Source organism: Linepithema humile, chromosome 5, assembly GCF_040581485.1.
Source record: "Linepithema humile isolate Giens D197 chromosome 5, Lhum_UNIL_v1.0, whole genome shotgun sequence".
NCBI classification, from domain to species: Eukaryota; Metazoa; Arthropoda; class Insecta; order Hymenoptera; family Formicidae; genus Linepithema; species Linepithema humile.
In genome coordinates, this window is record NC_090132.1 from 30,132,542 (window position 1) to 30,146,115 (window position 13,574).

Here is a 13,574-nt window from a genome sequence, read left to right on the forward strand (position 1 = left end):
GAAACTTCATTACAACTACGCAAGCAGGATGCATGAAAAAGTGATGCAGTACTGACGTTCATTTCAAAATTGGCATCATCACGTCAGTTCAGATTGCAGTTTCTTCCATCAGCCGACGTTACGCGGCAGAAGGATTGCTTGCATAACAAAGGACGACGTGCAAAGGCTTACGATGCAATAACACCTTCGAGAATTTTTTCTTAGCACGATCATACGAGAATAATTAATGTCTTAACGTTAATTCAGCCTTCACCCATTTTCAATCGCACGCTCCCGTGATTATAAGCAATGGTAAGCCACGGTCGGTTCGCTATTGCATTCGCCTGCAATTTGCGCTAGTGTGTGTTACGAGCGAGTGAGTCGTGCCACATTTACGCGACCGTGATCGTGAAATGTCGATGGTCGAGTCGAAATGCCGGGCATTCGTTATTGCAGCGATCAAATGAACATTCATATGAGGCTCTCGCGTAATTTCCAGTTATTACGTCTCTGTAAGGCGCAATTACGAAGCAGGAAGCAAGGAGAAAACAAAAAAGAGCTTCCGATGATAGCATTCAAACACAACTGATTTGATTTCATTAATTTCATGCATTTTGATATAATTTATAAAACATATATAGGTACTATATTTATTATCGTTTATGTAAAGTGAACAATGTAAAATGTAAATTTGAAACAGCATTTATTTCGAGCCTGGATGCTTTTAATTTGTATTATCAGATCGATACGGCTAAAATTTTCCCGATATTGACATTTCACCTTTTGATTTTTGCGGCAACTTTTGCTATAATAAAAAGATATAAATGTAGAAAATAGTTCACTCAAAGTAGGTTGATTTCAAATAAACATTTTACTCTTAAACTTTAATAATATACTACATATGTGTGTTGTACATCTCAGTAAATCTCAAAATAGATGGCACATTTAATTGCAAAAAGTGTGCTAAAATAGATTGAATAATTTTTCAAAATAGAATATTTTTCTAAAAAAATTTCCAAAAATAAGATGAATGTTACGGTTAAAAGTACGAGTTATTTCATTTATACGTTTCATTTTTAATTATGTCTAATAAAATGCATGATGATATAAATATTTAGACAAATATTATTGCGTGATTTATATTCGAGTATATAGAAGAGACAGCAAATAAAAATCGGCGCACGTCACGGTTGACGTGGACACTTCATTCTCGTTAGACGATTGCTACCTCTATATTTAATATGCTTTTATCAACGATCCATTTAAGGGCAATAAAAATAACGTTGCCTTTGAATATATCGAGATGAATGTCTTTTCGAGTGTACTATCTGATATGTTTATGTGACCGTTTTGTTGATTACAATATATGGAAATAGCGGCACTGGAAGTAGATCATAATTTTTATATGTACGAAGATAAAGACGTCTGCGATTTATCAAAACTTTCTACTCGCTATGAATTTGAAAGGTAAAATATATTTCTACGTTATTCCAAGATTTGCTGTTGAAAATATTTAAAATAAATACGAATACAAAATACATATGTCATCATTAAATTAAAAACTTGATTAAAAATTTCTTAGTAACTATTATAAAAAAACTTAAGAGCAATTTATTATGTAAAATCAGTTAAGCCGAATTTTTTACTACATATTTTACAATTAACGCGACTCATAATGATGTCTGTGCAACATTATACAACGTAAGTGAATAATTTGGTGTCTTCGTTATGATTGTAAAAGATATCGATAGAGAATGACGTAGATTTATTTTGATCAATTTCGCGCGTCATCGTACTAGTCTGCAGCTGAAATCGGCTTGTCATGGCCTTCATTTTCTACCAGGTCGTAGACATCTCTCTTTCTCTCTTCGCGCGTAATAACGGTCTCCATTGATAAATTTCTGGAGCCTGCAGACCGCGATGACCAACCATGAAAACAACCATTACATACAAGCTCTGTACGGAACTACTTTTTTTTTCTTTTTCTCTTCTTCGTTACAGCTGTTGCTCCCTTCGTAATTTTCTCTTGTGGGTGCGTCATTGAAACAAACTAATGAAAATTTTCCGCGCAGTGTATAGAGATTTGCACCATACATTTAATGCTAGATATGGCCGTCTGATTTTTATTACATATGTTGTATATGTAGACGTTTCGTTTTCATATTGCATAAATAAATGCTAGAATCAGATATGCTATTTATTATTCTGTTCGTATAGAGGCGTATAAATAGTATACCATTTTTTAATGAAATAAAACAAAAGACTAAAAAAGACTTCTCTCTATTTGGAGAAAATAAACAGTAATATATTTTTTCTCATGTATCTACTGCAGTCTATGTTTATTAGAGATAAGCCAATAACGAATAAGTCCACAGCACTAAACGTAAAAAAAGAAGAAAAATAAAATTCACAGGATATAATCCACAAATATAAGTTATTATATTATACAATCAAAATGGTTAAATATCAGATAGAAATTGAAGTTACTATTTGTAAATGGCTTAAAATAAGCGGAAAAGTATGTCTGCGGAGCGCTCTATTTTTCAGCGATTCAGTTGAGTTTGCCGAGAGCAGGAATTTGCCGAGCGTAACGAATTACGTGATTTTTCAAGAACGATACGACTGGCAACGAGTGAAAGCGGAACACGCATGCATGTGAATTAATGTGTAAAGAAGTGTCACAAGTGAAACCCTTCTTTTCATCGAACGATCGGGATTGCTGTCTCAATTTTTATATGTCGATTCGGATCGTAAAATATTTCACATCGGATTAACGATCATTATAATTAATGACAAATTAGAAAATAATTATTGGAATTTGTTTTCAGTTTTGATTTACATAAAAAAAACACAATTATGATGAACTTCGGATGTATTTTATAGAATAGTTCTGAATGCGAAAAATATACACTTCCTCTATATTTTTTACAAAACAACATAGCTTTCCAATAGCTTTTCAAAGCAAATCCAATATTTGATCGGATTTTATCTGAGCTATAAAATATACAACGAGATATATATATCAAAACAAAAATTTTACGATACGAAGAGACATGTCTCACAACATATCTGTTGAGATTTGAACGAGAAACTGATTGAAATTATGAAAAAAAATAAACGTATGAGATTTGAAACAGAATATACATGATACTCAGCGCTTAAAATCTATGTCAGTGTAGCTTGATAAATTTCTTACACGAGCTTGGCAGAGTGCATCTTTATCATTTGCATAATCATCAATCTGTCAAGACACCTTAGACAAATGCATTCGCGAAATGGCGCTTATCGCACGCGAGCCAAGCGATACAAAGATTGGTGTGGAGGCCAACGACCATTTCTCGATCAACTGCGACTACGTCGCAAATTGTGGAGCAAAGAGAGGCGCCTTCTTCCTGCCAATTTATTTCTCGACGAAACACAAGCGGCGGGCTCGTAAAATTAGCCGACGCAATTTCAGTATTGATCGCGATCCTTAGTTAACCGATATTGCTTTCGTTAACGCTAATATATTTTTTCGAATTTGCTATACATCAGTTTTTAAATCGTGCAAGCTTTGAGATAACAGACGCAAATTCGTTACGCATATTTTATTTCGTTTAGCAATTTGTACAATGTGCTGAAGGATAAATCCGTAGCTTACACAATTATTTTTTTTTTTTTTTGTAATATAATTGACATAATATTTTTATCAGTCCTAATAAAATAATTTTCTATATAATTTTGATTTTAACATCGTAAAACTTCTTCTATTGGTGTTCTCAAACGTAGATCACCGACGAAGAGGAAATTGAAGAGATCGAAAGTACGCCAAACGGCGAAGGGCATCATAGCTTGCGGTTACGTTTAAATGCCGAGTAAAGAAACTCGTTTCACTGCCGGTTCACTGACACATTGCCGTGACGACGTCTTGCATCGCACGGAACCTTAACTTTCCTGAGTTTGTAAAGTTGTGCTTTTGAGAGAAACGCTTGAGGGCTCTGTATTTCGCGGAATAGAAAACGACGTCGCGCACTGCCGAGGACACGATGCGAAGCGATACGATATATTTCGCCTTGCCGCGCACGGGTAAATTAATTTTTTAACATCTCTAAAGAAATATGCAGTTGCACATTATCGTGAAAAATATTATGACTGACGTAGTGCAGCTTCCTCGAGACATGAACTTCATGGAGTAACGTGCGTTTGCCTAGATAATATATGATCAAATGCGACGAACTTATTTGCGTTATTAACATATAAAATGTTATATAAATAAAAATATCTCTATATACGAGGAAAGGTCAACAAGTAAAGGGACATTTTTAATTCATTTGAGAATAAAAAAAGTCGCTTTACTTTTTAACTTTTGCTCGTACATATATCAACTTTGAAAGGAGAGAAAAAATAGCACATATTTTTAGGATGGATATCTCAAAAAAATCATGAAGATTTTGATTATTATTTTTTATCGTAACGGAGATACAGACTCGCATTACGATAGATCCCGACTTGCATCATGCATAATTTACGATGTACTCCGGATTTGCATAATCTTATTGATGTTTCGTAAAATAGATGCGCTGGAATTAGATTAGGTCTCACAGTGATGCCTGGCTAAAGATTAAATGAAGTTCACGATGCAGACAGAGCGGATTGTTCAACTGTAAATTATAGTGGCATTTGCAACCCGCCGTGCTGAGTGTTCCGACGTATCAATCGCCTAATCCCCAACTTCGCCGATCGCCTTGAACGGAACGTGGCGAACGTGTTAAGTAGGACTGCAATAAACGAAGTCACGCCGGAAGAAATATCGCGCCACCACCGCTGCTTGCTAATGCAACCAAGTGCATTAGAAATGTGCAGTTTGTCAAGCATCGACGTGCCACCGTAGCGACTCGTCTCGCTTGTGCAACCCATTAACGCACACTTACATATCGAACACATGCGTCACCTGACTATACTTAACTCCTCGCTAACTGCTTCATCGCTGATGCGATCGCAAGAAAAGACATACGCGAGTCATAAAAATGGCGCATTTACAATAGTACAATTCACTGTTCTTCGAGTATCTGCATTTGTGTTTGCTCGGTCTTGTAAGGTCACGCGATTTCTCAAAGAACATTCTAGTAGTGTGATGATTTGTTAAATCATTAATTACTTTTTGATTTATCATTGTTTATTAAAGACGTTCTATTAGTTTAGCAAAAACTGCAAGTTGATATAATTGAAAAATATTTGACATATTTTGAAACAATGCGAATTTTTATTTATTAGAAAAATAATTCATTTACAATTTAATTTATTTAAAATGATACAGTGTTATTAAATATTGAGTCATTAAATAACACTGAAATAAAATTTCATTTCACAATAAACATAGCTTCTATTCTAAATTATGTGTCAGATCAGATTACACAACGTCACTTTCTTATCTTCTCAATCATTCAATGTTGACAGCATTTAGCAAAATATCGGAAATTTAATATGAATATAGTTCGTATGTATGTATTAAGCGTGAGACCTTGTATTGTTTTTTGCCGTTGTATTATTCATAGCAACCTGTTTAGCCAATACATCTATAGAATGATGTCTCAGATTCATCGGCATATATCTTAATGAGAATTACTAGGTCAAACTTTCTTCACTTAATATCAAATCAATTTTCAATTAATAAAATTTTACATTTAATATCTATGATATTAAATATCAAAGATTTCGAAGAAATAGCGATACATAATAAATTTCAATAGAACTTTGCAGAGAAAATCGATAAAGAATAATCTGAAGAAGTCATCATCGAAATCTGTTGATATACAACACTCGCTATATATTTTGTGAAACTTGCAGATTCTGCTTTGGATAGATAACTGAACATTTTCTGTTTCAATGCGGTAAAAGGCTCATTAAAAAGATCTCAGGTAAGCGATAATGCCGAAGACGACCTTCCACAAAGGAGGATTTCTAATTCCGCGGGACAATCTGACGCAGCAGAAACACTGACAAAGGATTCTAGTACACGACGGTCTTTCCTCTCATTTTCTTGCCGTATCCTTCTTATCCGCTTTGCCGTGACTCGACGGGTTTCATTACGTAACTTCCCGCGTGCCTGCATATAAGGAAGTCAAGGATGTTTGAAAGTGTGTTCGTTATTGTATTCTCCTCCCTCGGAATTCCACACGATTCTCATCTCCGCTTTCCGCCTCGCCTGTGACACCTGTTATCGATTATTTTGAATCGATGCACGATATTGCACGCGATCGAATTCCTGATATAAAGATTTCCATCAAATTCGAAGCGCTACGACATTGTCTAAGAATTGTCATTTTTCATAATCTATAAATTCTTTACTGTGTGTAAATTTTCCTTTAGCAAAAATATGACAAGAGAGCATATTTTTATTGCAAATATATAATAATTTTTTTTATTAAATATCTTAATAACTGAATGCTTCTGATTTCTTTTTTCGCAATTTAATTATATTTTGTGCCGTTATTTTTAATAATAATTTCCATGTCGAAAGAACTGCACGACAATCATCTATGGAGTTTTATTAGTTGAAGAGACTCACATTGCGGAACCCGATATTGCTTGCGTTGACGCACACAAAGCTATCATTTTTCAACGTAGAGTTTGTTATTGTGAGACGAGTGTGCTTATGTTAGATGAAGTGTCTACGATATTGATGAGAGAAAACTGATTCATCCATAGTTAATTCGTTATTTTTATATCATTAAAAAAACAAGAATATTGAAGATCGAAATTGTTAAGTATTTCTTTTCTACAAAACATGTTGGACTTATTTATAAAAATAATCGAGTATTAAATATTAACACATTTTTGATATTATTTTCTATATTATTTCTGCAAGTTTAAAAATATATTATAATAAATCATAATAATGCAATTCTTGTATTTACTTTCAACATTCGCAACGATGCCAAAAGATGACACATGGTAAATATCAGAAATATCTCTAATGTCAATCAAACTTTCAAAATAACGAAACGACACTCGAAACGAATAAAGCACGACCGACGTAGCAACGAATCGCTTGGAAAAGTCACGTCGTCGCACCACCAACTTATTTGGATAACGGATATGCCCGCCGCATACGTGATTAGCGCCTTGCGAAACACGTTAAATATTTTTACCTTGTGGACGCGTAACGGACATGCGATAAGAATACTTATACGCAGCAGTGGCTCTCTGTTTTGCGGCTCCGTTCACGAGGAAAAAGTCGAAGGCGGATTTACTGACACGCAAAAAGTCTGAGGATCATTACCTCGATGGGAATCGTTGAAATTGTAACAATGCAAATGACCGGCTTTGAATGGATTATTTAAGAATGTGTGCGGGATATATATATATATATATATATATATATATAAGCAAGGTCGTGGAAAATCGTCTATATACTGTACGTATCGATAGCAGTAAATTCACGTGAGTTGTCGAAGCAAATAGCTGAGATCGTCTATACATCTTTTCGTCTCCATGAAGCGATCGATAGTCGATAGCGAAATTGCATTTGACTTCCTACTACTGTCTCATGCATGGCAAAGCTGCTTTACCACGAATACTTCTGATTGTTCGCCATTCAGGCGCTCACGAAGAAGTGGCACAAGAAGAAAGACAAAGAGTAATTTAATAAATTTGCCAGAAATATAATTCAAGTATCTCCGTAAGCATGCAATTTCGTGTTTTCCAACATCATTTCCGATTTTGTGTTTATGTATTTTTAATATTATATATTTTCTAATAACAATGTTATTGAACGATTGGGGTTTAATATCGTATTGTATTTTATATTATGTAACTTTACGCGCGATTTCGTTTCCCACAGTCCTTTGACTGAATGGGCGATATCGCAGGGCATTATTATAATTTGCAATTGTTGCAAGGATGCTTGCAACATATCAAACTCTAGAAACTGGGACAACAGCGTTCTTTGAGTTGGAACTTGAAGAAAGGAAATATATTTTTAAATGTAGAACATCTACATTGTAAAACTAAAGCAGTACTATTTTTTTAGTTGTGTTAATATAACAAGCATGACTTTGAATTTTGGAAAAGACAATTTGAATGTAAAAGAGCGGTAAAGAGTTTTTTTACGACTTTTTACGATACACTCTCGTGCACACATTATAATATTTTGTTATCAAGAATAGTAATGAAAACCTTTCGCAAATGGAAATCATAGGAAATGTCGGACTTTTATGTAAAACATTAAAAAATAGCAAACGAGTTGTATAACGCGCTTGAAAGCGAATGATTAAACTTTTACGTGGCATTTTTTACGCTCGTATATCGCGGGCGCATATAGAAGCGGCGTAAATTCTTTGGACGAATAGTGCACGAATAACGTGTCGACAAATCACCGTAAATTATCTTCATCGCACCGGGCAAGTCGTAAAGCGCTTCTGCTCGTGCGAAATCTATTGTCGAGTAAACGCGCCTGACGAGAACGCCCACGTGTCTCAAAGCCGCGAGAAACGGAAACTGCAAGAATAAAATGCCGCGCTTCGCGCGATGCACGCTATGCTTAATGGTTCTCTAAAATCATTACGCGTGATTTATGAGTCGTTGCTGTAATCCTGGAAACGCCCACGACCAATGCTAAAGAATTAATCAAATCTTTTCTCATAAAAATCTCTGACGTGATTGTCAATACATCAGTAAATTGATATCTTCGTACCGAAATAAGTGAGAATTGTACTATAATTGAAAACAAAAGTTAAATAAAACAGATAAATAATTCAAAAGTAGAAAAAAATTAGCAAAATAAAATATAACGTTTGTTGCTTGATCTAAATCTGATTATTGTATACATATATTGAAAAGATGTACAACAGAGTGTGATCCAATTTAATTATTACATTATATAAAATAAAAGCTTTTTTTACATTTTTTTTATATTTACAAACTCGCGAATTTGATTGTATGATAAATTGCAGAATGATCTTGATTATTTGATAAAGATTTAAGGAGATACAAATCTACGTGCTGAAATAACGCATCATTCTGATAATAATGTTAAACATGAGTGGCGAGTACGTGCAATGTAGTCGGTCAAGTTTGACCTTCTGGTGATATAAGCGTGAAATTTGCGGAGTGACTAACCTCATTTCTGTCGCGACGTGATAAGTAATGCAGCTGCTTTGTAATGACTGTCATAAACACACTTTCGCTCTTGCTAAACTCATGCTATTGTTATAGACGCTTCTGCCAATGTCCCTGCAATTGTCTAGCAATGTTGTTTACGAAAGAAGTTAAAGACAAAAAAATTTCCAATCATAGATCTTCATTTGTTATCAATCAAACAGTATTCGTATCTTCATATGTTATTTTCATATGTTATAGATGTTCGAAGCTATTATCCGAATAAAGCGAATAATTTAATTCGCAGTGCGCATTAAACTTTAATTCAGTCATCTGTTAACAGAAGTTCTTGACGACTTTGGAATCAATTTCACGTGTTTTTCTTGTATCATTTATCTCATGTCAAGTGTAAAAAAACAAATTAGAATTTTTTCCATAACAATAATGAAATGATTAAGCTATTAGACTAATGGAAATTCTTAATGTTGTAATGTTCATATTTAACAAAGTTTTAAACACGGTCGAAAACGATCGAATCGTTCGCATATGTGTCAAAATCAACATTATTAAATACAAGCATTACAGAAATAAGAACTTGTGTTAGCCTAATAACCTAATTATTCAATTATTGTTATTAAAACACTAAAAGACCTTATAAAATAAAAAATTTTATGACTCATGAATTAGACGATAAATTTAATTAAAAAAATTTACAATTATTGCACACAGGCGCAGGCAAAGAGCTCAAATGTTAATGATCGACGTTGCCAATTACGATCGGCCGAAAATAGTCGACGGGAAGAGGATCCCTTCGGACATCTCGGAGAGACGCGGATATTGACTGGCGGCGCAGTGACACGTACACGTCCAACACAGTCAGATACCTTTATTTTATTAATAGTGATGGCTCAAGCGGTACACGCAATGCGGTCATGTATATTTATGCAGGTACGTATGTATTCATTCTCTTCGACGATTCGCTTCTAACTATTCATAACGTCACCGGCTTCGACAGGCCGGCTTCGACAGGCCAGTCTCACCTTGCAAGCTTATCCGCTTTCGAATCAATCAATTGGTTTTTCATCGGTGCATCTCGCAAATATATCGCGGATAAAAACAGCCACCGCCGTTTTGCGATAATTTATTATCATAATAGATAATTATTATCAGAGAAAGTGACGACTCGAGATAGATTGATTATTGCACTCTCGAATTAATTGCACAAAATGTTATTTATGACGAACGTGATTTATAATTATTAATCACATAATAGTTAGATGAAAATATTAATCGCAAATATTTGATGAATAGATATACTTATATATAATAAAATTGTCATCAGAAACGTAACACTTGAGCATATTATGATAAATTTGCAACGTATAATCATATTAAAATACACATATAATCTGATTAAAATCTATAAAAATTCTTTCACTAAAGAGATTTTTATTCAAAAATTGAATTATATTTTTACACATTCATAAAAACGAAATATTTTACGATATTTTGAAAATAGATAATATCCTTACATTTTGTTTTCATATTTTATACATGAAATCTTTTAAAAGCAGAATATTTCGAAGTTTACTGATATCTATCATTGAAACAATTCTTTTTTTAAAACATTTGGTTCTGAATAAGTTACATGTATTATGCAACAAAAAAAGACAGAGGAGATAAGTATATTTTATATACACTTTCGTGTTTATATAAATATATAAATATATCGGATGCATCGATTTAAATATAATTTCAATACAAAGGGGTACAACGAAAGGTCTCGGCCAATGTTTTATACGTCCGTCTTTCATAAATTGCAATATACTTTATATGCGTCTTCATATCTATTTAATTTTTTCAACAAAACTATTTACAGTGATTAAAGAAGTAACAATTACGCATTAAATGTAGATTTATAGTTATACTGGTCGTAAAAAAATACGGAGCACGTTGAAATTCTTGTTCAAGAAGAATCTTGGCACAAGCTCCTAAGTACACACAAAGCTCCGGTTTATATAATTGGCATATTTTCTAATTACGTAATCATAATAATATTTTACACACAAGCGTTGTGTTTTATTCAATGTTATTTAAGTGCTTTAGATAATAGCTTGGATAGATTTTTTATATTATAGAATTGATTATTAAATATATTTAATAACAACTGTAAAATATAAAAAAAATATAAAAAAATATAAAAAAATTGTTTTTTAATTTAATAATTTAAAAAAATAATGCATTAATTAAAATTTAACTTAGTTTCAAGAATACATCTTCTCTTTTTTGTAAAGTTATAGAAATTAACATCCGGTTTTGTCAATTAATTGCAAAATATATCGTTTAGAGACAGAACAAGAGACGGAACAATTTATTTCAGTAATTTCTTAGTATTGTATAGAATTATATAGTGTCGTTTGATGATTAGTCAGCTTTAATTATGAGTATATGCATCTGATAATCAGTTATGTAATATTTGATACAGCGATAAATATGATGATTTTTGAGAAATCAAGTTAAAAATTCTGAATGTAAAAATCAAAATAAGTTGTATATTGTTTCAATTATAATCACACATCATAGTTATATTTAAATATATTAATATTTTATACTATTTTTACATTATTAAATTTACGCGAACAATGTCGTTTTTGAAATAGACACATCGTATTGTGTATAACGTAAACCATAATTGATTAAATTCAAAGTTAAATTTAAACAGATGTGATAAAGCTATATTTAAACGGTCAGATGAGATAAAGCTCATTTGCCTCAATACAAACATTGTAGGAATACTTTTCGTTATCATAGACGAATGTCGGAATTGTAAAATCGTATGAATACATTTCACGTTAGAGATACGAGATAGTACGAGATTGTGCGAGATACTAATGCAAGCCTTTGACCCCGTGTCAATGATAAACAAGCGATTGTCAAATTGTCGTAGCTACTCGCGCAGCTAATCTCAAAGAACAGTCGTTCTCGTTTAGATCTGCGTGTTATCGGGCTTTGATAAGCTAGTACCTGGAACAGAATAAGGTGCGGTTTGCGGCTGCGGCGCCCAGTAAGCCTGGCTGATAGCGGGATAATGAGCTTTGGCGGAGCCGATGCTGGTGCCGGTGTTGTGCCGGTATTTCTGGCTTTTCATCGCCATCGCGCGGTATCCTCGCGTTGTTGTCTCCACTTCGCTGGTGATAATACTCAAGCCACCATCACGTTATATCACTGAATTTGGCTTATAAATCCCACAGCTTCGTCTTACGCGACAATCATAGTCAATTCTAGCGAATTTAGCTTTTTTTACGCACAAAAAGACACAGGATAAACTCCAACCGCTTCCGAATCGATCCGACGAACATAGATCGGCGAAGCCGAGATGTCCTGCGGTGACACTCCCGCACAGCACGTGCTCGCTCGTCTTTAGCGACCGCTCCTTGTACGCCACCGATCACCACTGAATCATTATGCAACTGGCTATCATCCGGTAGTTACGCAATTCTGATATACAATCGCGATAACAATAACCTGGGATAACAATGGCAGCGCTACGGATCGACGCGGCGGTCGAAATGTCTCTGGTTCACGGCTCGATCGGGACTTCATTCACTTTAACTTTCATCACTATTTTTGATAGGATAGCCGACTGTCATCACAACAGGCACTGAATGCTATTTAATTGCTTTTTTTATTGATGTCGAATAACAATGACAGTTTCTAATCGAGGAAATTATAATGAACGTCGTAATGTAGAAAAGACTCCGATCGATGAAAACTACCGCGTCTTTACACTACACGACTTCAACTCATCACTATATAACATGACTTCGTTTTCCGTGTCACAAAGTATTGATATGCATTCACCGACAATTGCGTGCGTGCGGTTGCCGGCGGAAATTCTCTCGCTGGCACTCGAAAATAACCGCGTCGCCTTTCCCGGAAGGTTCTTTCCGCGTTCTCTCTCGTACTCCTTTATTATTAATAATGCGATATCGCGCTGCGCATACACACACTATTCGTACACAAGCGTTGCGCGTAGCTGCGTCACTCGTTGTGTACTTGTGGTGCGCGCGTCGCCACACGTGGCTGGTACCGCGTGTATACAATCCCCACCACCTCGCACCACCCCCTGCGTATCGACTCGTTGCGTCTGTCAACCCCTCGCTGATGACTGACCGCGGCTTTCGCGCGCGTTCACCGCGACGGCACCGGAAGAAGCTCTCCACGACGCGTAAAAACACGAATGAACACGCTACAACCGAGCGACCAGCGTCGTCTCCGCCGGCACAGTCCGCGGGCTCTGACTTGTCGTCGTCGACTCGTCGACTCAGCGCACTCAACAAGTGAGAGAAGTCGGCGCTGCCGACTCTCGAGGCTCGCCTCGCACCACCCGCCGCCGCTCGCTCACCTCCTTACCGCGCGCGGCGTACACTCGTGACTCCTACCTACTCGCCACTGCGAACACCCCCTCAGAGTTCCTCGTAATGTTTTCATTCTAGCTTACTCCGCCTCCTCCTGCA

The 13,574-nt window shown here is 35.2% G+C and overlaps 1 protein-coding gene across 25 annotated transcripts in view; it reads right to left on the bottom strand.

The window, feature by feature from the left end:
• The window catches only part of LOC105676039 (CUGBP Elav-like family member 2), a 339,661-nt gene that overhangs the window by 34,028 nt on the left and 292,059 nt on the right, over positions 1–13,574 (bottom strand). Inside the window, exon 1 of one of the 25 annotated variants that reach the window (XM_067355674.1) lies at positions 12,082–13,407. The exons of the other annotated variants lie outside the window; for them this stretch is intronic. Coding sequence (XP_067211775.1) covers positions 12,082–12,211 — 130 coding nt within the window. The 5' untranslated portion in view covers positions 12,212–13,407. Of the gene's footprint in view, positions 1–12,081; positions 13,408–13,574 lie in introns of those variants that run through there. 25 annotated transcript variants of the gene reach the window in all.